Source organism: Rana temporaria, assembly GCF_905171775.1.
Source record: "Rana temporaria chromosome 2 unlocalized genomic scaffold, aRanTem1.1 chr2d, whole genome shotgun sequence".
Lineage (NCBI taxonomy): Eukaryota > Metazoa > Chordata > Amphibia > Anura > Ranidae > Rana > Rana temporaria.
This window is the reverse complement of record NW_024404409.1, coordinates 322887-347493: the sequence shown is the minus strand read 5'-3', so window position 1 is coordinate 347493 and position 24607 is coordinate 322887. Positions and strand designations below refer to the sequence as shown.

Sequence of the window (24607 nt, the reverse complement as noted above, 5' to 3'; positions counted from 1 at the left end):
ATGGTACCGTCCAATGACCCGTCTCTTATTATCTGTAGTAATGGTACTGTCGAATGACCCGTCTGTTATTATCTGTAGTAATGGTACCGTCCAATGACCCGTCTGTTATTATCTGTAGTAATGGTACCGTCCAATGACCCGTCTGTTATTATCTGTAGTAATGGTACCGTCCAATGACTCGTCTGTTATTATCTGTAGTAATGGTACCTTCCAATGACCCGTCTGTTATTATCTGTAGTAATGGTACCGTCCAATGACCCGTCTGTTATTATCTGTAGTAATGGTACCGTCCAATGACCCGTCTGTTATTATCTGTAGTAATGGTACCGTCCAATGACATGTCTGTTATTATCTGTAGTAATGGTACCGTCCAATGACCTGTGTGTTATTATCTGTAGTAATGGTATCGTCCAATGACCCGTCTGTTATTATCTGTAGTAATGGTACCGTCCAATGACCCGTCTGTCATTATCTGTAGTAATGGTACCGTCCAATGACATGTCTCTTATTATCTGTAGTAATGGTACCGTCCAATGACCCGTCTGTTATTATCTGTAGTAATGGTACCGTCCAATGACCTGTGTGTTATTATCTGTAGTAATGGTACCGTCCAATGACCCGTCTCTTATTATCTGTAGTAATGGTACCGTCCAATGACCCGTCTGTTATTATCTGTAGTAATGGTACAGTCCAATGACATGTCTGTTATTATCTGTAGTAATGGTACCGTCCAATGACCCGTCTGTTATTATCTGTAGTAATGGTACCGTCCAATGACCCGTCTGTTATTATCTGTAGTAATGGTACCGTCCAATGACCCGTCTCTTATTATCTGTAGTAATGGTACCGTCCAATGACCCGTCTATTATTATCTGTAGTAATGGTACCGTCCAATGACCCGTCTGTTATTATCTGTAGTAATGGTACCGTCCAATGACCTGTCTGTTATTATCTGTAGTAATGGTACCGTCCAATGACCTGTCTGTTATTATCTGTAGTAATGGTACCGTCCAATGACCCGTCTGTTATTATCTGTAGTAATGGTACCGTCCAATGACCCGTCTGTTATTATCTGTAGTAATGGTACCGTCCAATGACCCGTCTGTTATTATCTGTAGTAATGGTACCGTCCAATGACCTGTGTGTTATTATCTGTAGTAATGGTACCGTCCAATGACCCGTCTGTTATTATATGTAGTAATGGTACCGTCCAATGACCCGTCTGTTATTATCTGCAGTAATGGTACCGTCCAATGACCCGTCTGTTATTATCTGTAGTAATGGTACCGTCCAATGACCCGTCTGTTATTATCTGTAGTAATGGTATCGTCCAATGACCCGTCTGTTATTATCTGTAGTAATGGTACCGTCCAATGACCCGTCTGTTATTATCTGTAGTAATGGTACCGTCCAATGACCCGTCTGTTATTATCTGTAGTAATGGTACCGTCCAATGACATGTCTGTTATTATCTGTAGTAATGGTACCGTCCAATGACCCGTCTGTTATTATCTGTAGTAATGGTACCGTCCAATGACATGTCTCTTATTATCTGTAGTAATGGTACCTTCCAATGACATGTCTGTTATTATGTGTAGTAATGGTACCGTCCAATGACCTGTCTGTTATTATGTGTAGTAATGGTACCTTCCAATGACCTGTCTGTTATTATCTGTAGTAATGGTACCGTCCAATGACCCGTCTGTTATTATCTGTAGTAATGGTACCGTCCAATGACATGTCTGTTATTATCTGTAGTAATGGTACCGTCCAATGACCCGTCTGTTATTATCTGTAGTAATGGTACCGTCCAATGACCCGTCTGTTATTATCTGAGTAATGGTACCATCCAATGACCCGTCTGTCATTATCTGTAGTAATGGTACCGTCCAATAACCGTCTGTTATTATCTGTAGTAATGGTACTGTCGAATGACCCGTCTGTTATTATCTGTAGTAATGGTACCGTCCAATGACCCGTCTGTTATTATCTGTAGTAATGGTACCTTCCAATGACCCGTCTGTTATTATCTGTAGTAATGGTACCGTCCAATGACCCGTCTGTTATTATCTGTAGTAATGGTACCGTCCAATGACCCGTCTGTTATTATCTGTAGTAATGGTACAGTCCAATGACCCGTCTGTTATTATCTGTAGTAATGGTACCGTCCAATGACCCGTCTGTTATTATCTGTAGTAATGGTACCGTCCAATGACCCGTCTGTTATTATCTGTAGTAATGGTACCGTCCAATGACCCGTCTGTTATTATCTGTAGTAATGGTACCGTCCAATGACTCGTCTGTTATTATCTGTAGTAATGGTACCGTCCAATGACCCGTCTCTTATTATCTGTAGTAATGGTACCGTCCAATGACCCGTCTGTTATTATCTGTAGTAATGGTACAGTCCAATGACCCGTCTCTTATTATCTGTAGTAATGGTACCGTCCAATGACCCGTCTGTTATTATCTGTAGTAATGGTACCGTCCAATGACCCGTCTGTTATTATCTGTAGTAATGGTACCGTCCAATCACCTGTCTGTTATTATCTGTAGTAATGGTACCGTCCAATGACGCGTCTGTTATTATCTGTAGTAATGGTACCGTCCAATGACCCGTCTCTTATTATGTGTAGTAATGGTACCGTCCAATGACCTGTGTGTTATTATCTGTAGTAATGGTACCGTCCAATGACCCTTCTGTTATTATCTGTAGTAATGGTACCGTCCAATGACCCGTCTCTTATTATCTGTAGTAATGGTACCTTCCAATGACCCGTCTGTTATTATCTGTAGTAATGATACCGTCCAATGACCCGTCTGTTATTATCTGTAGTAATGGTACCGTCCAATGACCCGTCTGTTATTATCTGTAGTAATGGTACCTTCCAATGACCTGTCTGTTATTATGTGTAGTAATGGTACCTTCCAATGACCCGTCTGTTATTATCTGTAGTAATGGTACCGTCCAATGACCCGTCTGTTATTATCTGTAGTAATGGTACCGTCCAATGACATGTCTGTTATTATCTGTAGTAATGGTACCTTCCAATGACATGTCTGTTATTATGTGTAGTAATGGTACCGTCCAATGACCTGTCTGTTATTATGTGTAGTAATGGTACCTTCCAATGACCCATCTGTTATTATCTGTAGTAATGGTACCGTCCAATGACCTGTCTGTTATTATCTGTAGTAATGGTACCGTCCAATGACCCGTCTGTTATTATCTGTAGTAATGGTACCGTCCAATGACATGTCTGTTATTATCTGTAGTAATGGTACCTTCCAATGACATGTCTGTTATTATGTGTAGTAATGGTACCTTCCAATGACCCATCTGTTATTATCTGTAGTAATGGTACCGTCCAATGACCCGTCTGTTATTATATGTAGTAATGGTACCGTCCAATGACCCGTCTGTTATTATCTGCAGTAATGGTACCGTCCAATGACCCGTCTGTTATTATCTGTAGTAATGGTACCGTCCAATGACCCGTCTGTTATTATCTGTAGTAATGGTACCGTCCAATGACCCGTCTGTTATTATCTGTAGTAATGGTACCGTCCAATGACCCGTCTGTTATTATCTGTAGTAATGGTACCGTCCAATGACATGTCTGTTATTATCTGTAGTAATGGTACCGTCCAATGACCCGTCTGTTATTATCTGTAGTAATGGTACCGTCCAATGACATGTCTCTTATTATCTGTAGTAATGGTACCGTCCAATGACCCGTCTGTTATTATCTGTAGTAATGGTACCGTCCAATGACCCGTCTGTTATTGTCTGTAGTAATGGTACCGTCCAATGACCCGTCTGTTATTATCTGTAGTAATGGTACCGTCCAATGACCCGTCTGTTATTATCTGTAGTAATGGTACCGTCCAATGACCCGTCTGTTATTATCTGTAGTAATGGTACCGTCCAATGACCCGTCTGTTATTATCTGTAGTAATGGTACCGTCCAATGACCCGTCTGTTATTATCTGTAGTAATGGTACCGTCCAATGACCCGTCTGTTATTATCTGTAGTAATGGTACCGTCCAATGACCCGTCTGTTATTATCTGTAGTAATGGTACCTTCCAATGACCCGTCTGTTATTATCTGTAGTAATGGTACCGTCCAATGACCCGTCTGTTATTATCTGTAGTAATGGTACCGTCCAATGACCCGTCTGTTATTATCTGTAGTAATGGTACCGTCCAATGACATGTCTGTTATTATCTGTAGTAATGGTACCGTCCAATGACCTGTGTGTTATTATCTGTAGTAATGGTATCGTCCAATGACCCGTCTCTTATTATCTGTAGTAATGATACCGTCCAATGACCCGTCTGTTATTATCTGTAGTAATGGTACCGTCCAATGACCCGTCTGTCATTATCTGTAGTAATGGTACCGTCCAATGACCCGTCTGTTATTATCTGTAGTAATGGTACCGTCCAATGACCTGTGTGTTATTATCTGTAGTAATGGTACCGTCCAATGACCCGTCTCTTATTATCTGTAGTAATGGTACCGTCCAATGACCCGTCTGTTATTATCTGTAGTAATGGTACAGTCCAATGACATGTCTGTTATTATCTGTAGTAATGGTACAGTCCAATGACCTGTCTGTTATTATCTGTAGTAATGGTACCGTCCAATGACCCGTCTGTTATTATCTGTAGTAATGGTACCGTCCAATGACCTGTCTGTTATTATCTGTAGTAATGGTACCGTCCAATGACCTGTCTGTTATTATCTGTAGTAATGGTACCGTCCAATGACCCGTCTGTTATTATCTGTAGTAATGGTACCGTCCAATGACCCGTCTCTTATTATCTGTAGTAATGGTACCGTCCAATGACCCGTCTATTATTATCTGTAGTAATGGTACCGTCCAATGACCCGTCTGTTATTATCTGTAGTAATGGTACCGTCCAATGACCTGTCTGTTATTATCTGTAGTAATGGTACCGTCCAATGACCTGTCTGTTATTATCTGTAGTAATGGTACCGTCCAATGACCCGTCTGTTATTATCTGTAGTAATGGTACCGTCCAATGACCCGTCTGTTATTATCTGTAGTAATGGTACCGTCCAATGACCCGTCTGTTATTATCTGTAGTAATGGTACCGTCCAATGACCTGTGTGTTATTATCTGTAGTAATGGTACCGTCCAATGACCCGTCTGTTATTATATGTAGTAATGGTACCGTCCAATGACCCGTCTGTTATTATCTGCAGTAATGGTACCGTCCAATGACCCGTCTGTTATTATCTGTAGTAATGGTACCGTCCAATGACCCGTCTCTTATTATCTGTAGTAATGGTACCTTCCAATGACATGTCTGTTATTATGTGTAGTAATGGTACCGTCCAATGACCTGTCTGTTATTATGTGTAGTAATGGTACCTTCCAATGACCCATCTGTTATTATCTGTAGTAATGGTACCGTCCAATGACCTGTCTGTTATTATCTGTAGTAATGGTACCGTCCAATGACCCGTCTGTTATTATCTGTAGTAATGGTACCGTCCAATGACATGTCTGTTATTATCTGTAGTAATGGTACCTTCCAATGACATGTCTGTTATTATGTGTAGTAATGGTACCTTCCAATGACCCATCTGTTATTATCTGTAGTAATGGTACCGTCCAATGACCCGTCTGTTATTATATGTAGTAATGGTACCGTCCAATGACCCGTCTGTTATTATCTGCAGTAATGGTACCGTCCAATGACCCGTCTGTTATTATCTGTAGTAATGGTACCGTCCAATGACCCGTCTGTTATTATCTGTAGTAATGGTACCGTCCAATGACCCGTCTGTTATTATCTGTAGTAATGGTACCGTCCAATGACCCGTCTGTTATTATCTGTAGTAATGGTACCGTCCAATGACCCGTCTGTTATTATCTGTAGTAATGGTACCGTCCAATGACATGTCTGTTATTATCTGTAGTAATGGTACCGTCCAATGACCCGTCTGTTATTATCTGTAGTAATGGTACCGTCCAATGACCCGTCTCTTATTATCTGTAGTAATGATACCGTCCAATGTCCCGTCTGTTATTATCTGTAGTAATGGTACCGTCCAATGACCCGTCTGTCATTATCTGTAGTAATGGTACCGTCCAATGACCCGTCTGTTATTATCTGTAGTAATGGTACCGTCCAATGACCCGTCTGTTATTATCTGTAGTAATGGTACCGTCCAATGACCCGTCTGTTATTATCTGTAGTAATGGTACCGTCCAATGACATGTCTGTTATTATCTGTAGTAATGGTACCGTCCAATGACCCGTCTGTTATTATCTGTAGTAATGGTACCGTCCAATGACATGTCTCTTATTATCTGTAGTAATGGTACCGTCCAATGACCCGTCTGTTATTATCTGTAGTAATGGTACCTTCCAATGACATGTCTGTTATTATGTGTAGTAATGGTACCGTCCAATGACCTGTCTGTTATTATGTGTAGTAATGGTACCTTCCAATGACCCGTCTGTTATTATCTGTAGTAATGGTACCGTCCAATGACATGTCTGTTATTATCTGTAGTAATGGTACCGTCCAATGACCCGTCTGTTATTATCTGTAGTAATGGTACCGTCCAATGACCCGTCTGTTATTATCTGAGTAATGGTACCATCCAATGACCCGTCTGTCATTATCTGTAGTAATGGTACCGTCCAATAACCGTCTGTTATTATCTGTAGTAATGGTACTGTCGAATGACCCGTCTGTTATTATCTGTAGTAATGGTACCGTCCAATGACCCGTCTGTTATTATCTGTAGTAATGGTACCTTCCAATGACCCGTCTGTTATTATCTGTAGTAATGGTACCGTCCAATGACCCGTCTGTTATTATCTGTAGTAATGGTACCGTCCAATGACCCGTCTGTTATTATCTGTAGTAATGGTACAGTCCAATGACCCGTCTGTTATTATCTGTAGTAATGGTACCGTCCAATGACCCGTCTGTTATTATCTGTAGTAATGGTACCGTCCAATGACCCGTCTGTTATTATCTGTAGTAATGGTACCGTCCAATGACCCGTCTGTTATTATCTGTAGTAATGGTACCGTCCAATGACTCGTCTGTTATTATCTGTAGTAATGGTACCGTCCAATGACCCGTCTCTTATTATCTGTAGTAATGGTACCGTCCAATGACCTGTGTGTTATTATCTGTAGTAATGGTACCGTCCAATGACATGTCTGTTATTATCTGTAGTAATGGTACCGTCCAATGACCCTTCTGTTATTATCTGTAGTAATGGTACCGTCCAATGACCCGTCTCTTATTATCTGTAGTAATGGTACCTTCCAATGACCCGTCTGTTATTATCTGTAGTAATGATACCGTCCAATGACCCGTCTGTTATTATCTGTAGTAATGGTACCGTCCAATGACCCGTCTGTTATTATCTGTAGTAATGGTACCTTCCAATGACCTGTCTGTTATTATGTGTAGTAATGGTACCTTCCAATGACCCGTCTGTTATTATCTGTAGTAATGGTACCGTCCAATGACCCGTCTGTTATTATCTGTAGTAATGGTACCGTCCAATGACATGTCTGTTATTATCTGTAGTAATGGTACCTTCCAATGACATGTCTGTTATTATGTGTAGTAATGGTACCGTCCAATGACCTGTCTGTTATTATGTGTAGTAATGGTACCTTCCAATGACCCATCTGTTATTATCTGTAGTAATGGTACCGTCCAATGACCTGTCTGTTATTATCTGTAGTAATGGTACCGTCCAATGACCCGTCTGTTATTATCTGTAGTAATGGTACCGTCCAATGACATGTCTGTTATTATCTGTAGTAATGGTACCTTCCAATGACATGTCTGTTATTATGTGTAGTAATGGTACCTTCCAATGACCCATCTGTTATTATCTGTAGTAATGGTACCGTCCAATGACCCGTCTGTTATTATCTGTAGTAATGGTACCTTCCAATGACCTGTGTGTTATTATCTGTAGTAATGGTACCGTCCAATGACCCGTCTGTTATTATCTGTAGTAATGGTACCGTCCAATGACATGTCTGTCATTATCTGTAGTAATGATACCGTCCAATGACCCGTCTGTTATTATCTGTAGTAATGGTATCGTCCAATGACCCGTCTGTTATTATCTGTAGTAATGGTACCGTCCAATGACCCGTCTGTTATTATCTGTAGTAATGGTACCGTCCAATCACCTGTCTGTTATTATCTGTAGTAATGGTACCGTCCAATGACGCGTCTGTTATTATCTGTAGTAATGGTACCGTCCAATGACCCGTCTGTTATTATCTGTAGTAATGGTACCGTCCAATGACCCGTCTGTTATTATCTGTAGTAATGGTACCGTCCAATGACCCGTCTGTTATTATCTGTAGTAATGGTACCGTCCAATGACCTGTGTGTTATTATCTGTAGTAATGGTACCTTCCAATGACCCGTCTGTTATTATCTGTAGTAATGGTACTGTCCAATGACCCGTCTGTTATTATCTGTAGTAATGGTACCTTCCAATGACCCGTCTGTTATTATCTGTAGTAATGGTACCGTCCAATGACATGTCTCTTATTATCTGTAGTAATGGTACCGTCCAATGACCCATCTGTTATTATCTGCAGTAATGGTACCGTCCAATGACCCGTCTGTTATTATCTGTAGTAATGGTACCGTCCAATGACCCGTCTGTTATTATCTGTAGTAATGGTACAGTCCAATGACCCGTCTGTTATTATCTGTAGTAATGGTACCGTCCAATGACCCATCTGTTATTATCTGTAGTAATGGTACCGTCCAATGACCCGTCTGTTATTATCTGTAGTAATGGTACCGTCCAATGACCCGTGTGTTATTATCTGTAGTAATGGTACCGTCCAATGACCCGTCTCTTATTATCTGTAGTAATGGTACCGTCCAATGACCCGTCTGTTATTATCTGTAGTAATGGTACCGTCCAATCACCTGTCTGTTATTATCTGTAGTAATGGTACCGTCCAATGACCCGTCTGTTATTATCTGTAGTAATGGTACCGTCCAATGACCTGTGTGTTATTATCTGTAGTAATGGTACCTTCCAATGACCCGTCTGTTATTATCTGTAGTAATGGTTCCGTCCAATGACCTGTCTGTTATTATCTGTAGTAATGGTACCGTCCAATGACTCGTCTGTTATTATCTGTAGTAATGGTACCGTCCAATGACCCGTCTGTCATTATCTGTAGTAATGATACCGTCCAATGACCCGTCTGTTATTATCTGTAGTAATGGTACCGTCCAATGACGCGTCTGTTATTATCTGTAGTAATGGTACCGTCCAATGACCCGTCTGTTATTATCTGTAGTAATGGTACCGTCCAATGACCCGTCTGTTATTATCTGTAGTAATGGTACCGTCCAATGACCCGTCTGTTATTATCTGTAGTAATGGTTCCGTCCAATGACCCGTCTGTTATTATCTGTAGTAATGGTACAGTCCAATGACCCGTCTGTTATTATCTGTAGTAATGGTACCGTCCAATGACATGTCTGTTATTATCTGTAGTAATGGTACAGTCCAATGACCCGTCTGTTATTATCTGTAGTAATGGTACCTTCCAATGACCCGTCTGTTATTATCTGTAGTAATGGTACCGTCCAATGACCCGTCTGTCATTATCTGTAGTAATGGTACCGTCCAATGACCCGTCTGTTATTATCTCTAGTAATGGTACCGTCCAATGACCCGTCTGTTATTATCTGTAGTAATGGTACCGTCCAATGACCCGTCTGTTATTATCTGTAGTAATGGTACCGTCCAATGACCCGTCTGTTATTATCTGTAGTAATGGTACCGTCCAATGACCCGTCTGTTATTATGTGTAGTAATGGTACCGTCCAATGACCCGTCTGTTATTATCTGTAGTAATGGTTCCGTCCAATGACCTGTCTGTTATTATCTGTAGTAATGGTACCGTCCAATGACCCGTCTGTTATTATCTGTAGTAATGGTACCGTCCAATGACCCGTCTGTTATTATGTGTAGTAATGGTACCGTCCAATGACCCGTCTGTTATTATCTGTAGTAATGGTTCCGTCCAATGACCTGTCTGTTATTATCTGTAGTAATGGTACCGTCCAATGACCCGTCTGTCATTATCTGTAGTAATGGTACCGTCCAATGACCCGTCTGTTATTATCTGTAGTAATGGTACCGTCCAATGACCCGTCTGTTATTATCTGTAGTAATGGTACCGTCCAATGACCCGTCTCTTATTATCTGTAGTAATGGTACCGTCCAATGACCCGTCTGTTATTATCTGTAGTAATGGTACCGTCCAATGACATGTCTGTTATTATCTGTAGTAATGGTACCGTCCAATGACCCGTCTGTTATTATCTGTAGTAATGGTACCGTCCAATGACCCGTCTGTTATTATCTGTAGTAATGGTACCGTCCAATGACTCGTCTGTTATTATCTGTAGTAATGGTACCGTCCAATGACTCATCTGTTATTATCTGTAGTAATGATACCGTCCAATGACCCGTCTGTTATTATCTGTAGTAATGGTACCGTCCAATGACCCGTCTGTTATTATCTGTAGTAATGGTACCGTCCAATGACATGTCTGTTATTATCTGTAGTAATGGTACCGTCCAATGACCCGTCTGTTATTATCTGTAGTAATGGTACCGTCCAATGACCCGTCTGTTATTATCTGTAGTAATGGTACCGTCCAATGACCCGTCTGTCATTATCTGTAGTAATGATACCGTCCAATGACCCGTCTGTTATTATCTGTAGTAATGGTACCGTCCAATGACCCGTCTGTTATTATCTGTAGTAATGGTACCGTCCAATGACCCGTCTGTTATTATCTGTAGTAATGGTACCGTCCAATGACCCGTCTGTTATTATCTCTAGTAATGGTACCGTCCAATGACCCGTCTGTTATTATCTGTAGTAATGGTACCGTCCAATTACCTGTGTGTTATTATCTGTAGTAATGGTACCGTCCAATGACCCGTCTGTTATTATCTGTAGTAATGGTACCGTCCAATGACCCGTCTGTTATTATCTCTAGTAATGGTACCGTCCAATGACCCGTCTGTTATTATCTGTAGTAATGGTACCGTCCAATGACCCGTCTGTTATTATCTGTAGTAATGGTACCGTCCAATGACCTGTGTGTTATTATCTGTAGTAATGGTACCTTCCAATGACCCGTCTGTTATTATCTGTAGTAATGGTACCGTCCAATGACCCGTCTCTTATTATCTGTAGTAATGGTACCGTCCAATGACATGTCTGTTATTATCTGTAGTAATGGTACTGTCCAATGACCCGTCTGTTATTATCTGTAGTAATGGTACCGTCCAATGACCTGTGTGTTATTATCTGTAGTAATGGTACCTTCCAATGACCCGTCTGTTATTATCTGTAGTAATGGTACCGTCCAATGACCCGTCTCTTATTATCTGTAGTAATGGTACCGTCCAATGACATGTCTGTTATTATCTGTAGTAATGGTACTGTCCAATGACCCGTCTGTTATTATCTGTAGTAATGGTACCGTCCAATGACCTGTCTCTTATTATCTGTAGTAATGGTACCTTCCAATGACCCGTCTCTTATTATCTGTAGTAATGGTACTGTCCAATGACCCGTCTGTTATTATCTGTAGTAATGGTACCGTCCAATGACCCGTCTGTTATTATCTGTAGTAATGGTACCGTCCAATGACCCGTCTGTTATTATCTGTAGTAATGGTACCGTCCAATGACATGTCTGTTATTATCTCTAGTAATGGTACCGTCCAATGACCCGTCTGTTATTATCTCTAGTAATGGTACCGTCCAATGACATGTCTGTTATTATCTGTAGTAATGGTACCTTCCAATGACCCGTCTGTTATTATCTGTAGTAATGGTACTGTCCAATGACCCGTCTGTTATTATCTGTAGTAATGGTATCGTCCAATGACCTGTCTGTTATTATCTGTAGTAATGGTACCGTCCAATGACCCGTCTGTTATTATCTGTAGTAATGGTACCGTCCAATGACCCGTCTGTTATTATCTGTAGTAATGGTACCTTCCAATGACCTGTGTGTTATTATCTGTAGTAATGGTACCGTCCAATGACCCGTCTGTTATTATCTGTAGTAATGGTACCGTCCAATGACTCGTCTGTTATTATCTGTAGTAATGGTACCGTCCAATGACCCGTCTCTTATTATCTGTAGTAATGGTACCGTCCAATGACCCGTCTGTTATTATCTGTAGTAATGGTACCTTCCAATGACCTGTGTGTTATTATCTGTAGTAATGGTACCGTCCAATGACCCGTCTGTTATTATGTGTAGTAATGGTACCGTCCAATGACCCGTCTGTTATTATCTGTAGTAATGATACCGTCCAATGACTCGTCTGTTATTAGCTGTAGTAATGATACCGTCCAATGACCCGTCTCTTATTATCTGTAGTAATGGTACCGTCCAATGACCCGTCTGTTATTATGTGTAGTAATGGTACCGTCCAATGACTCGTCTGTTATTATGTGTAGTAATGGTACCGTCCAATGACTCGTCTGTTATTATCTGTAGTAATGGTACCGTCCAATGACCCGTCTCTTATTATCTGTAGTAATGGTACCGTCCAATGACCCGTCTGTTATTATGTGTAGTAATGGTACCGTCCAATGACTCGTCTGTTATTATCTGTAGTAATGGTACCGTCCAATGACCCGTCTGTTATTATCTGTAGTAATGGTACCTTCCAATGACCTGTGTGTTATTATCTGTAGTAATGGTACCGTCCAATGACCCGTCTGTTATTATCTGTAGTAATGGTACCGTCCAATGACCCGTCTGTTATTATCTGTAGTAATGGTACCCTCCAATGATCCGTCTGTTATTATCTGTAGTAATGGTACCGTCCAATGACCCGTCTGTCATTATCTGTAGTAATGGTACCGTCCAATGACCCGTCTGTCATTATCTGTAGTAATGGTACCGTCCAATGACCCGTCTGTTATTATGTGTAGTAATGGTACCGTCCAATGACCCGTCTGTTATTAGCTGTAGTAATGGTACCGTCCAATGACATGTCTGTCATTATCTGTAGTAATGGTACCGTCCAATGACCCGTCTGTTATTATCTGTAGTAATGGTACTGTCCAATGACCCGTCTGTTATTATCTGTAGTAATGGTACTGTCCAATGACCCGTCTGTTATTATCTGTAGTAATGATACCGTCCAATGACCCGTCTGTTATTATCTGTAGTAATGGTACCGTCCAATGACCCGTCTGTTATTATCTGTAGTAATGATACCGTCCAATGACATGTCTGTTATTATCTGTAGTAATGGTACCGTCCAATGACCCGTCTGTTATTATCTGTAGTAATGGTACCGTCCAATGACCTGTCTGTGTTATTATCTGTAGTAATGGTACCGTCCAATGACCCGTCTGTTATTATCTGTAGTAATGGTACCGTCCAATGACCCGTCTGTTATTATCTGTAGTAATGGTACCGTCCAATGACCCGTCTGTTATTATCTGTAGTAATGGTACCGTCCAATGACCTGTGTGTTATTATCTGTAGTAATGGTACCGTCCAATGACCTGTCTGTGTTATTATCTGTAGTAATGGTACCGTCCAATGACCTCCCCCGCCCATGACTTGTTGTAGAATGGAGATTTGGGCTCACCATGTTCTTGGGCTTTCCGGGGTACAAGCCATGTAGGTGTAGGATGCCCAGGTTGAATGGAGCCTCGGGGTTCCCCAGTTCATCGGCTCTTTCCCAGAATTCAGCAGCTTTCTGGTAGTTTCCTTCATACTGTTCATAGTACCAGCCGAGGCTGTTGAGGGCCGGGACAAAGTCCTGCAGGGGAGACCGAGGTCATTATTACACCAAGGGGGTTATTTACTAAAGGCAAATCCACTTTGCACTGAAAGGTCACTTGGAAGGTCAGTGGCTGGAGATCTGAGGGGGACATGCAAGGATGCACATGACTGGATGAATAAATCAGCAGAGCTTCCCCTCAGTTCAGAGCTTCCCCTCGGATCTACAGCCACGTTCATTGTACTTGTAGTGTAAAGTGAATTTGTCTTTAGTAAATGAATTTCCAAATCTGAGAATCCCGGACCCAATAGGACCAAACATTGGTATCGGCCACCAAATAGATCCAATCCGAGGTACAAAGACTTCCCAATCCATTTCCTGAGGATTGGAGCGTCAAATGATCAGAACCCGTCCAATCACCATATTCCTACCATGTCTGCCGCCTTCCCCAGATACTCCAGAGCCTGGGGGACGTCCCGCTTCACTCCTTGGCCCTGAAATATGAACCATCAGATGAAATAACCAATAAAATCAACATGATATACACACCAAATCATACACTGTGGGGGGGGGGGGGGATGATTCTAAAAAATCCCTATTTTCAAATTGCCGAACGTCGGAAACTGGTGACGCGCTGTATGCGACGGTCGGAAGGCTGTCAATCAAATAGGAACGCCCAGTCCCGCAGCCCATACCCGGAAGCGGCGGAGAACATTGATCTCTAAAACGGTAAGTACGACATTGATTTTAAACAAAACACCCAATTCTGCTTCCCGTAATTAGCCTCAATCTAACGTTAAAAATGTATTTTTTGGGTAAACCTCCACTTTAAGAGCAGATGTCATTTCTTTCCCTCATGTTTCAAATGTGTGCTCCGGCCCATCCCCCTACTGCATCCCTAAATGGCTTTACTTCAAAACCCCCCTCCTTCCTACTACATTCTAAAGTGGACTTTAACCTTTCCTCCCCCTTCCCCTCACTCGAAGCTTGTTGAGGAAACTTGCTGAGCTGACAATGGACTTTTTATGACACATGGACTTATAAGGAGGATGGTTGTGCAGCCTTCCCAGGAATGGACTTGTGAGAAGAAACCATCCCTATATGAACTGACCTATGAGGGTAGAATGGGTGTGTGTCTGTATAATGTGAACCAATCAACTGTATGCCTTGTGATTTCATATGGCTAATAAAACTAAAGTGAGGAGGACTTCCTCTTCCTGTTGGGACCGAGCTTAAAAGTGAGCAGATGTAGTTTCCTTGTCTGATCTATATATCTCATCTTATTAATTTGAATCAAACGGCAGAATGGGTTAGCCCTGGGGTTGTATCAGGGCCTCATCTACATCAGGGATAACGATCGATTCCCCTGAGGATTGTGTACATTCCCCCCTTACATAGAAATGAAAGGTCGATCATTTTTATCATAGGCGTGTAGCACTTCCCCCATGGAGGGCTGCTGGTTAGATTTGGGTCTTGCACGTTGCCTCAACATTTGTCATCTAAGGGAAGAAAGTCTGAAAGAACGCCGATGTCCACACAAGATGTAAAACCTCCAACTGTCGGGTTTTATTCTTTTGCTTGAACTTGTAGAGAAGGTAGAAGGATGAAGGGGGAAGGGAAGGTACACGGTACAGATCTCTGGGGAAAAACCCTAAACTCCAAAGTCATTCACCACCCCCTCCTGAGTATGTATTGCTCAACTGGATAGACCCCTCCCCAACCGGATAGACCCCTCTCACCCGGATAGACCCATCTCACGTGGATAGACCCCTCTCACCCTGATAGACGCCTCCCACCCAGATAGACCCCTCTCACCCGGATAGACCCATCTCACGTGGATAGACCCCTCTCACCCGGATAGACCCCTCCCACCCGGATAGACCCCTCTCACCCGGATAGACCCCTCCCACCCGGATAGACCCCTCTCACCCGGATAGACCTCTCTCACGCGGATAGACCCCTCTCACCCGAATAGACCTCTCTCACCCGGATAGACGCCTCCCACCCAGATAGGCCCCTCTCACCCGGATAGACCACTCCCACCCGGATAGACCTCTCTCACGCGGATAGACCCCTCCCCCCACATCACATCAGTCTCTGTACAGAGGAGCTTACACTCTAATGTCCCCTCCCCCTACATCACATCAGTCTCTGTACAGAGGAGCTTACACTCTAATGTCCCCTCCCCCAGAGCCACACACTATGTATAAAGCTCTGACATATTTGGTGAGACCCCCCCATGGTATTATTATCTATCTCTGAATGACTGTGGGGGAGGGAAATCTACTCACCCGTAATAAGACGACGCCGTAATCATACATCATGACGGGGTCCTTCTGCTGCTTCGCCCCCTTTTCATAGAACTTCACAGCAATCTCCGGATTGGAGGAGATCCCTTGCTGACCCCAGAAGAGCATCCGGCTGACAGCATGCTGGAGACAGAACATTGATTAATGATTGTACTGCGCTACAGCCGCTGTGTCACCATCCATCACACAACTTCCTACAGATACCGAGATCTACACCCGACATACAGGACAGGGGAAGTGGTACTGTGCAGAGCCCATACATACAGAATAAGAGGAGATACCGAGAATTACACCCGACATACAGGACAGGGGAAGTGGTACTGTGCAGAGTCCATACATACAGAATAAGAAGAGATACCGAGAATTACACCCGACATACAGGACAGGAGAAGTAGTACTGTGCAGAGTCCATACATACAGAATAAGAGGAGATACCGAGAATTACACCCGACATACAGGACAGGAGAAGTAGTACTGTGCAGAGTCCATACATACAGAATAAGAGGAGATACCGAGACCTACACCCGACATACAGGACAGGAGAAGTAGTACTGTGCAGAGTCCATACATACAGAATAAGAGGAGATACCGAGATCTACACCCGACATACAGGACAGGAGAAGTAGTACTGTGCAGAGTCCATACATACAGAATAAGAGGAGATACCGAGATCTACACCCGACATACAGGACAGGAGAAGTAGTACTGTGCAGAGTCCATACATACAGAATAAGAGGAGATACCGAGAATTACACCCGACATACAGGACAGGAGAAGTAGTACTGTGCAGAGTCCATACATACAGAATAAGAGGAGATACCGAGACCTACACCCGACATACAGGACAGGAGAAGTAGTACTGTGCAGAGTCCATACATACAGAATAAGAGGAGATACCGAGATCTACACCCGACATACAGGACAGGAGAAGTAGTACTGTGCAGAGTCCATACATACAGAATAAGAGGAGATACCGAGATCTACACCCGACATACAGGACAGGAGAAGTAGTACTGTGCAGAGTCCATACATACAGAATAAGAAGAGATACCGAGAATTACACCCGACATACAGGACAGGAGAAGTAGTACTGTGCAGAGTCCATACATACAGAATAAGAAGAGATACCGAGAATTACACCTGACATACAGGACAGGAGAAGTAGTACTGTGCAGAGTCCGTACATACAGAATAAGAAGATACTGAGAATTACACCCGACATACAGGACAGGAGAAGTAGTACTGTGCAGAGGGTGTGGCTGCTTGTGGAGCAGCTGAAGCCTGTGTGTGCTGAGCTGCTCTGATGTCTGGTGCAAGCCCAGGGTTGGGCTCCCCTGGGCTGGGATCTCTCCCAGGAGAGTCCCAGGCTTCCCGGCCTACACAAGGTGAAGCTGTGGTTGGTGGTGAGGATGGAGGACGGAGCTCTGGAAATGGAAAGACAGTTACAGAGACTGTAAGTAGAAGTGAAAATGTTTGTGTGAAGAGTACCAATGTTACCGATAAGAAGAAGTTTGGGAATGTTATTCCACAAAAAAGTTCTAAGTCCAGTCAGCCATTGCAGGCCCAGCAAGCCCAGCGCAGTGCAGCCCAGTCTGTTCAGCACAGTTCAAGCTCTGCAAGTACAGCCCAACCCAGCCAGACAAAGCAAACCCTGCAGAGTGGGGCACATGTAGTCCAGCCACATACCAATGCCACCCAGTCCAGTCCAGTCTCTGGAAGTATGATTCGGGACAGTCAGCCATCACAGCCACATCAAGCCCAGCACAGTGCAGCTCAGAGTGGAGCAGAGACATTGGCTTCTCCCAGTACGCCCCGTAAATATTCCAGAACCTCCTTGGAACAGAAGACAATCAGTGAGAACTTGCAGCAGCGTGTGATGGTCAGTAGCAGCCAGGGACGGTCATTGCGCTCTAAGCAGCAGAGTGAAGAGGAGGGTGGCAACAATCCACAATCTGGCCCAGTGATACCACCCACACCCAGTAAAGACCCTCAGGCCAGTACTAGTAATGGGAAGGAGGATAAAAATTTCAAGCGCCCTGCAGCTGCAAAGAAGAAGAAAAAGAAGCCTGAACCTGCGCTGCACCTGGCTGATAGAATGCCTTCCCTGGTGAAACGAATGGACTCCCTAAGAAAAGCTAAGACTAGGATCCAGACGCAGATCGACTCTGTATACAGACTTAAAGCTGCCAATCCCAAGAGAGAAACGTTATACGACAACAGGCTGAACTCCCTGGGCATTGAACTGGCCGGTGTATCAAAAGACATTGACGCTACCCTGGAAGAACTGGGACCGGCGGGTGAGGTATATCGCAATCGCGATCGATTTGAGGCAGCATTAAGTGTGGGGATTGAATCTTCAACAGAGTCAGACTCTGGGGAACCAGGTCAGCGTATACAGCCACCAAACGTGTCTCCTGAGGGGAAGTCTGTGCATCCGCTGGAGGACAGTAAGGAGCAACATCAGATTGGAGCAGGTTCTCCTGCTGGACTTCCAGCCCTGGAGGATGGCGGGATCACCGGTATAACCCAGCAGACATTTACAGTTCAGGAGACGCAGATGAGTGACGTAGTGGACTCCCAGCAAATGGACTGTGAGGACAGTGCTGCTGCCACTAGTACTCATGATGGGAGCCATGCTGGGGGGACTGGGGTTCAGGGTGGGGGTGATACTGGGGTGACAAGTAATGATGCTGCTAGCAATGACATTATGTGCAGTGATGATGTGGTGAATAATTCTGATGGTGTTGATATTAGTACCGGGGTATCTGATTGGGGTCATCAGCAGTCAGAGAGCTCTGAGAATATAGTGATGGAGGAGTCAGTTCAGAACAACCCTCAGGACTTCCCCCCTTTGGTGGACCCACCACCTGCTCCCCAAGGGAATGCTGGTCCATCTAGTCATGTTCCTCCTCGGAATGCCTGGAGCCGCGGGGCCCCTTCATTTTCCACTGGTAATAATTACACTGGTCAGGCTTTTAAAAGAAGGAACGTGGTTAGATTCAAGCATAGGGGTTCCAGAGAGGAGCTCCCTGATAGGAAGTTTGTAGTAAGGGAGTTGCTGTGTCAGCAGATGGGGTTTGCGCCTGCAAACATACTGGCAGTCATCAATCTCCCTGACAGACAAGGTTATGATGTCAGCTTTAAGCTCATGTGTGACTTGGACAAATTCTGGGCCAGCTTCAGTGGTTTGCGGGACAAAGAGGGATGGAGGGATTTTATCCTTATTCCCATCTCCAAACCTGACACAGCAACTGTTAACATCATTTTCTGGAATGAGTCTGTGCCCCCCCAGGACATTATCATCTGGCTTAGAAGACATTGTGAAATGGTTTCTGAGTTGACAAAAACTAAAGATAGTGATGAGATCTGGACGGGGGGTTGGAGGGTTCTTGTCAAGTTGAGGCAATCTAACAATGTTACCCATCACCTGCCAAACTCCTTTTTCATTGGGCGGGAGAGAGGGGTTTGCTTCTATGCAGGTCAGCCCAGGTTATGTTTCAAATGTGGCAAGTCCGGCCATGTGGCGAGCGTTTGCACCATCTTGAAGTGTAATCTTTGTGGGGAGGTCGGCCATGTCAGTTCTACCTGTGAGACGGTTAAGTGCAATCTATGTGGAAAGCTCGGCCACTTCCACAGGAATTGCCCGGAGGCCTTCCATAATATGGGTGAGGAATCTGCAGACAATGAATTGTTGGCTGCAGCAGAACAACTAGAGGAGGAGGCCTTAATAAACGGGGCCACATTGACTAGGGAGGAGGTGGGCCCAGAGGTTCAGGAGACAACCCCCGGACGGGCGGACAGTGTCCAGCAGGTTGAGGAGCAGCCGGCCGCACACTCTTCTTCTGTTCCTGTCTCTGTGAAGGTCATTGGTCAGAAGAGGAGGAATAAAAAAGATAAAACCACCCGTAAACCCGAAGGTGACTGGATATTAGTGCAGAAGTCAGCTAAAAGAGTGAAAGGGGCACCAGAAGTGGGTACGGTAGTTTCTACCAATAGGTACGAAGCATTATCAGATTCGGATGCCGATTCCTATTCTCTAGAGGCCCATGAACTGGAGCAGGAACTAAAAAGAGTGGAGAGGGAGTATGCGACTGGCTCAGAGGATGACCCGCCCACTAAAAGGCGTCCGCCCCCCTGATCCTGTATACGTAGAATCTGATATGGAAACTGGTAGTCGGCAGAGTGACTCCGATTCTGACTTATGATGATGGGGATCTTATTCTTTCTCCTCTTTGCTGTGATGGCAGGTTTTTCTCTAAACATTGTCTCCAGCAATGTGAACAGTATTAAAAACAGGAGGACAAGGCATGCAGTTTTTGAACACCTCAGGTACCTGGATGCTGATGTCTATTTTTTACAAGAGACACATCTAACATCTGTGGGACTCATGCGGGAGGCAGAGAGGGAGTGGCACACAGGACCCTCATTTTGGTCCTTGGCCGTGGAGTCCTATGCGGGTGTTGCTATCCTTTTTAATACTAAGGATGTGACGGTGCACAGACTCACTGAGGTGTCCATGGGAAGATGTCTTATACTGGAAGTAACAATTCATGGCAGGAGACTCCGATTAATTAACATATATGGGCCTCAAACAATATCAGGAAGAATCGGGTTATTTAATGATGTGAAGCCATATCTCTTTACATCAGTCCCTGTGGTCATGGTAGGAGACTTTAACGTCACCAGGACACTAAGTGACCGTTCTTCTGGTAGGGTGTTGGGTAGTGACTCCAAAGTCCTTAATCATATTATTTCGCAGACCTGTTTAAATGATGTTTTTGCACAAAATGGCAGGAAGCCGGGCTTCACCTTCTTTCGCGGTAATATAAAAAGCAGACTAGATATGGCACTGGTAAGTCCTACGGAACTGGTGACCAATATGAGTGAGAAGCTGGTACCTTACTCGGATCATGCGGCCCTCTACTTTTGTCTGGGAACCTGTAAGCATCCTGACATGGGCAGGGGGCTATGGAGGCTCAACTCTAGTCTTTTAGAAGATGTGTCTGTTCAGCAACAAGTACAGAACCTCTTACAACACCATGCAGAGAGACTAGACTTCTATGACTGTACTGCGGATTGGTGGGAGGACGTTAAAAAGGACATCTCTTCTCTCTTGAGGAAATCGTCAGCTAGAATGGGGAAGAGTAGATATAGCCGTTATCTCAGGCTGCGGAAAGAGCTGGAGCTGCTCTATTCAGGCGGGTTGGAGGCAGGGAGGAAAATTGATCAAGTAAAATCCGAGCTAAGTCAATACCAATATAGCAGATACAACTCCCTAGTATTTGAACGGGACTATGGATCCCTGGGGACACCTGATCCCTTTGAGAATTGTAGGGACAAGGTGGCTAAAAAGTTAATAACGGGCCTGAAGGATTCCCAGGGGATTTTGCAGGAGTCTCGGGAGGGCATTCTGGGAGTGGTAAGATCATACTATGCTGACTTGTTTCAGGAGAAGGGTCTGGATAAGGAGAAGATGGCACAGTTTTTAGAGGCAGTTCCAGGTCCTGTTGTTGATAATTTGGACTTTTCTCCCTTGACAGCAGACATAACGGTGGAGGAAGTTAGGGAGGCTATTGACAAATTACGTCAAAAGAAGGCACCAGGACCCGATGGCATTACAGCCGAATTTTATAAGAAGTTTAAAGAGTCCCTGGCTCCGATTCTGGTGGATGTGTTTAAAAGTTGTTTGGAGAAACGCCTGATGCCTCCATCCATGAGAATATCATCCTTAGTTCTGCTGTTCAAGGGTAGAGAACCAAATGACATCAGGAACTGGAGGCCTATATCCCTCTTGAATGTAGACCGGAAAATTCTGGCAAAAATATTGTTTTCTAGGTTGAAGAGTTTTTCTTCAGCACTATTGACAGACTGTCAGTATGGTACGGTAGAAGGGCGGAATATTTTTGGTGCTCTCATTTCCTTAAGGGAAGCTTTTGAGAGGTGTAAGGTTCTTAGGCATGGGAAATATATGGTGAGTTTAGACCAAGCTAAAGCTTTTGACAGGGTTGACCATGGGTATCTGTGGGCGACCCTGTTAAAGTATGGCATCCCAAGGTTATTTGTTGATTGGCTGAGAACTTTATACTGGAAGGCTGAGAGCTTTCCACTTATTAATGGGTGGCAGGGTGGTACTTTTGGGGTTGAGGCTGGGGTGAGGCAGGGTTGCCCTTTGAGTCCCCTCTTATATGTTTTTGCCATTGATCCTTTTTTGAGATCACTGCAGGGATGTGGATTTCAGGGGGTACCCGTGCCCCATGCCTCGGCCCTATCCGTATTCGCTTATGCGGATGATGTCACTGTAGTGGTGTCTGCCTCCCAGGAGGCCCAGTTGCTAGGAGCTTCCATTGGAGCTTACTCTGAGGCCTCTGGGTCTCTTGTCAACTTTGAGAAGAGTGAAGCCCTCTGGACACTGCAGGGTGATCCAGATTTTGATCTGCCCCAGTTTGCAATAGCCTCATGTTGTCTTAAGATCTTAGGGGTTAAGTTTGGAAGGGAAGATAACGCCAGGCTAAACTGGGAGGAGAAGTTGGATGCTGGGAATGCAAAGGTTCAGCGATGGAAGAATTGCAAGCTGACTTACAGAGAAAGGGTCACAATGTTGAAAACTTATTTAATTCCTATTTTTCTGTATGTCTCTATGGTTTTTCCGTTGCCGGAATCTTTTTCTGCAAGGCTCTTTAGTTTGTTTTTTCAGCTCTTCTGGGGTAATAGATTAAATCCAATAAAAAGAGGGGTTACTTACCTGCAGAAGAAGGAGGGTGGGTTAAATATGATAAACCCAAAGGTGTTTTTTGATTCTCTCTTTTTTAAAGTAAATTTTGGGTGCTTGGACTCCAGTGTGGGCCCTCCGTGGGTAAACAGCGTTAGGGCCTGGATATTGCCCCGGGCAGAGTCCTGGATGCAGGGTAACGGTTCTCTCAAGAGGAAGAGATGTACTCAGGGTTATCTCCCACCATATCTGGACTCAGCTCTGAAGTCTCTGAGGAGGTGGGGGATTGAGAAGTCCTACCTTGAAAATAGTTCAAGGAAATTGTTATACCAAAGGATCTGTAGGACCTTCTTCTGTTCTCCACTTGTACTCAGAGACTGCACTACGGCTGTTATGGAGGAAAGCTTAAAGTTGCTGAATAGTCCCAGATTACCCTTGAAGTTTCATGACATTGCCTGGCTGTCCTTCCATGGGAGAATGTATGTGAGGGGGAACATGAAGGGTCTGGCCGCATCGGAAAGGACCTGCCCTTTGGGATGTGGTCAGGAGGAGTCCATGGAGCATTTCTTGGTGGATTGTTGGGGAGGCCGTGAAGTCTGGAAGGAAGTAGCTGCCGGAGTTGGGATCCCGGGGTTGGAAAACCTGAGTTGCTCAGACAGACTTTATGGTGTTCCCCCAACAGTACACGGTGTGGACAGAGGGACAACGTACATGATCATTACCATAGTCAAATACTATCAATGGCATGCAAGGGCCAGAGTGGCCATGCATAATGAGCAGTTTAACTCCAGCAAAATCGCAGGGTTGGTGATATCCGAATTGCGATGGATCAAATGTCTGGAGATTGGGAAGTGTTGTAGGAGTTCAGATTTATGGGAAGGGTTTTTTTTGTAACATTGGGACATTTTTATGGACTTTTTATTCTCCTATGATGCTTGTTTTTAATTGCTAGATATTGACCGGAACATGTCTGTGATTGTTGTGTATTGATGTGTATCTTGTCTGTTTTTATAAATAAAAATATCCATACATACAGAATAAGGAGAGATACCGAGAATTACACCCGACATACAGGACAGGAGAAGTAGTACTGTGCAGAGTCCATACATACAGAATAAGGAGAGATACCGAGAATTACACCCGACATACAGGACAGGAGAAGTAGTACTGTGCAGAGCCCATACATACAGAATAAGAGGAGATACCGAGAATTACACCCGACATACAGGACAGGAGAAGTAGTACTGTGCAGAGTCCATACATACAGAATAAGAGGAGATACCGAGATCTACACCCGACATACAGGACAGGAGAAGTAGTACTGTGCAGAGCCCATACATACAGAATAAGAGGAGATACCGAGAATTACACCCGACATACAGGACAGGAGAAGTAGTACTGTGCAGAGCCCATACATACAGAATAAGAGGAGATACCGAGAATTACACCCGACATACAGGACAGGAGAAGTAGTACTGTGCAGAGTCCATACATACAGAATAAGAAGAGATACCGAGATCTACACCCGACATACAGGACAGGAGAAGTAGTACTGTGCAGAGTCCATACATACAGAATAAGAGGAGATACCGAGACCTACACCCGACATACAGGACAGGAGAAGTAGTACTGTGCAGAGTCCATACATACAGAATAAGGAGAGATACCGAGAATTACACCCGACATACAGGACAGGGGAAGTAGTACTGTGCAGAGTCCATACATACAGAATAAGGAGAGATACCGAGAATT

The 24607-nt window shown here is 44.0% G+C and overlaps 1 protein-coding gene across 1 annotated transcript in view; it reads right to left on the bottom strand.

The window, feature by feature from the left end:
- LOC120921555 (protein sel-1 homolog 3-like) overlaps nucleotides 1-24607 on the bottom strand; it is a 264107-nt gene that overhangs the window by 100456 nt on the left and 139044 nt on the right. Inside the window, exons 13-15 of the mRNA XM_040334055.1 lie at nucleotides 16129-16269; nucleotides 14269-14331; nucleotides 13703-13876 (exon numbers count right to left, since the gene is read on the bottom strand). Coding sequence (XP_040189989.1) covers nucleotides 13703-13876; nucleotides 14269-14331; nucleotides 16129-16269 — 378 coding nt within the window. The remainder of the gene's footprint in view (nucleotides 1-13702; nucleotides 13877-14268; nucleotides 14332-16128; nucleotides 16270-24607) is intronic.